The sequence below is a fragment of the Zychaea mexicana genome (assembly GCF_025766255.1).
Source record: "Zychaea mexicana strain RSA 1403 chromosome Unknown BDB00scaffold_41, whole genome shotgun sequence".
Lineage (NCBI taxonomy): Eukaryota > Fungi > Mucoromycota > Mucoromycetes > Mucorales > Lichtheimiaceae > Zychaea > Zychaea mexicana.
The window spans coordinates 190,520-193,973 of record NW_026516704.1 but is presented as its reverse complement, the minus strand read 5'-3'; the positions used below and the strand labels follow the sequence as shown (position 1 = coordinate 193,973).

At 42.1% G+C, this 3,454-nt stretch overlaps 1 protein-coding gene across 1 annotated transcript; it reads right to left on the bottom strand.

Moving 5' to 3' along the window:
* Window positions 1–1,376: 1,376 nt before the first annotated feature.
* On the bottom strand, window positions 1,377–2,032 carry BDB00DRAFT_788343 (uncharacterized protein; the record flags this gene model as incomplete). The annotated part of the gene is made up of 3 exons (XM_053120794.1): window positions 1,377–1,513; window positions 1,593–1,839; window positions 2,006–2,032. The coding sequence occupies 3 exons, from the start codon at window positions 2,030–2,032 to the stop codon at window positions 1,377–1,379; spliced, it is 411 nt and encodes a 136-aa protein (XP_052979264.1).
* Window positions 2,033–3,454: the final 1,422 nt, after the last annotated feature.

The window sequence follows — 3,454 nt, the reverse complement described above, 5'->3', positions numbered from 1 at the left end:
AATCAAAAATATTTCATGAGTGATTACTATCAACAAGCAATTATTTCCCTATTCGATGGTATCATTGGCACCATTTACTTATTATACGTTTGATTACACATAGTTTTTTGCCTCAGCGCATAGAGTAGTTCATGCGCCAACAAAACTCGGATTGCTCCACTCAGCTCACCCTCCATCTCGACGTGGCCACCCGCTGGAATTCGACATATGACATGCTTGACCGTGCAGCCTTACTACGTGTACTATATAACGTACTTTGCTCGAATAGCACCAACGATGAGTTATTGCCGTTCAAGCTCACAACGGAAGAATGGAAGCGTATCGACCAGCTGAAGGAAATCTTGACGCCCTTCTATAAGTCGACCAACGCCTTGTCCACTAGTACGAGCCACCCTACTATCAACACCGCGATTGTCCATTATAACAAGTTGATGGATACTTTAGAGGACGTTGTCAGCGATGGTTATCCACCAGAATTAAAACGTGTGGCCAGACGTGGCCTCGACAAGTTGCAAAGGTACTATTGCAAGGTAGACGATACGGATGTATACGCAGTTGCGACGGCATTGGATCTGCAGATGAAGTTTTCTTAGTGGCGCCAAGCAGGGTGGGAAGACGAATACCAAGTTTCAAGCCAGCAGATGGTGCACGAGGCCTGGGCAGCATTCCCGAAAGGCGCTGCTATGAGGCCCGAAGTGAATGACGAGATGCAAAGCTTGTACAGCCTATATATGACGTCCATGGCTGGTGACGAATCAGAGGATTACTTGGACGAGCGATTAAGAAGACCGGTACCAAACCAGAAAGGACAAGAACCACTGGTCCTTTCATACTGGAAATCCCAGCCCCAGTGGCCAAACATGGCTGCAATGGCTGCAAAATATTTGGCGGTCCCAGTCACTTCCACACCATCAGAACGTTGCTTTTCCCAAACTCGACTTCTCCTGCTATACACACGAAACCGCCTCCAACCGCACACCATCGAAATGCGAATGCTTTTGGATTCATGGTGCTCCTTCGACTTTCACGATTAAAACGTTTCCGTCTCTTCGTTCCTGTATCTCCTTTCCGCACCTCTTTCTCAAAAAGTGAGGAGGGCCAAGCTGGCGAATAGCATCAGGTAAATGAGTGAGATAATGGTGGTTGATCGTAAATGCTTCAGTAGGCATGTATGCTTCTAGGAATCCACACCAATTGTTGATGCATCTGTGAGAAAGAACAAAGTGTGAGTGAAAACAGAAAATGCAATAAATAGATATATATTGATACTCGTACATTTCAATTTCATCTATTTCTTGGATTGTTATCTCGTATTGCAAACAAAGCCCATACACCTTTGCAAGGGACACAAGAGCCTCCTTAGCTTGCATTACCACTTAAGAATCGGCCTTCTTATCTGCTCTTGCATGCTGTTGCTGCTGGTCAATTTGTTCAATGACTAAAGTAGGGACAATATATCGCATAAAGGTAATCCAATCAACTGATCTCGCATATCCAGATTGAGACTGTAAGTCTATTGCCGCAAGATACCGCTGAGTAGTTGACACTATCCATTGATAAAAAAAGCAAAATAATGTAGAATTCACACTTACATATAAACGTGCCTTCAAACGTTTCTGGCACATGCTTTCTTGCCTTTGCTAATGCTTCGCTGACTGCTGTGTAGTACTTCCGCTTCAATGTCAGGGGTGAGCCTTTACCCAACTTTCCATACAGCATTTTCCAGACTTGATGTCCAAGATTGTGTCCAAATAGGTGAAGTTTATCAATACTGAAAAAATGAGGAGCATAGAACGATTTGAGCTTTGCGTATGGCGTAGCCTTCTTCAGTCCATGTCTCTGTATTAGAGTTAGCAGCCAATGACATACTGTTCTCGAAATATGTTGTTTAGGTTTCTTACCAGGCTTCCTCTCTTGAACAACGATCGTTTCCTTGGTCGAGCTAATGCCTTATTACTTAGGAAAAAAATACCGCCATTAGCACCTAGGACACCCTTCACCTTACACATCCTACACCCATAGTAGCTCGCATGATGGCTGCCAATCAAGTCTCCAAGTGCTGGAATATCTCTACCACTAAACATCAGATGCACTCGAGCCCTAAACCCTCCATGATCTGTAAGAACCACTATCCCATGATCTTCAAGTATGGATAACTCTTGCAATAACGGCTGAAGAAAGCTGTATATATGTTTTGGCTTTGTAGGACTCGGAATTGCTGCAAGGAGTAGTGGGTTATCTTTTTTAAACCTACATTTAGAAACAATATATGTTACCGTTTTCAACTATAAAAAGAACTCAGTAGGTGCAAATTAGTATTTCACATACCGTTCTTCTGGAGGGAGCATCACCATGAGTAAAGTAATTGTATATGAGCGTCTTTTGAACACATTGAAACCATCTGTAAACAGTGCTATTGCAATGTCATCACAATGCATGAAGAGTTGAGCTCGCAGTGTTTTGTAAATTGACCCATCGAAAATATATTTCAGGACTTCTCTGCCATCAGCTCTTGACCAGCGGTACTGTAGCAATTCTCTGAGAGAAGCGGACTGAAAGTATGATCCAAGTTGTTCTGAAAGACGAAGCTGTTGCATTGTTGCCGCTGGGATCAAGCTGCCCTCTGTAAACCGAGATGCCTGGTAACTTGGACAAACAGTTGTCTCGTCATCGGTGAAAAGATAACATCCATTGATACAAACATGATACTTGTCAGCTTTAACTAAACTTCTCTCCCGTAACAAATTTTTCGAGCAACTTTGTGACAGTAGAGGCTTTTTTACTGTTCATAAGAGAAGACTCGAAAACTAGATAACTAATTATACTTCCTTCCTACTCTCACTTCCCCTTTGTACTCTCAGATGGCACCATATACATTAGGGATCCATATCAGAACTGTAGAACCAGAACCGAACCGAACCGAACCGAAACCGAGAAAATATGGTTCGGTTCCTATCAAGAACTGAACTGGAACCGAACCAGTTCTGTATACTTATAACCGAAGAACTGAGAGGCAGAAGATTGCAATCAGCGATTTTGGTAATTAGTATAAAGTAGGCTATAATGGAAGTTAAGAACAATGTTACTCCGAAAAGACCACAAAGTAGTATATTTGCAAGCTATACTTTATTTAAAAACTTAACAAAACCTGCAAAAGCAGAAGGGAGTGAAAAATAGTTAAGAAGAGAAGAGAAAAAAATAAAAAAACACTTCTTCTGATAGTAGCTTGCTTTCTCCGCCCATGACGCACATCATTACTTATTCCTCTACTTTGCTACCCACAATGCATTTTTCTCCATGACATACTACTTTACTAGATTTATCATGGCTTCTCGATCAGTTTTATCAAGTTTGTGCATTCCGTTTGAGATTGCACATTCTGGGGCTCATAACAGAATTATCTTACCCATTCACCCTTTGCCTTCTATGGGGGGTAAGTCTTAGCATTATGATT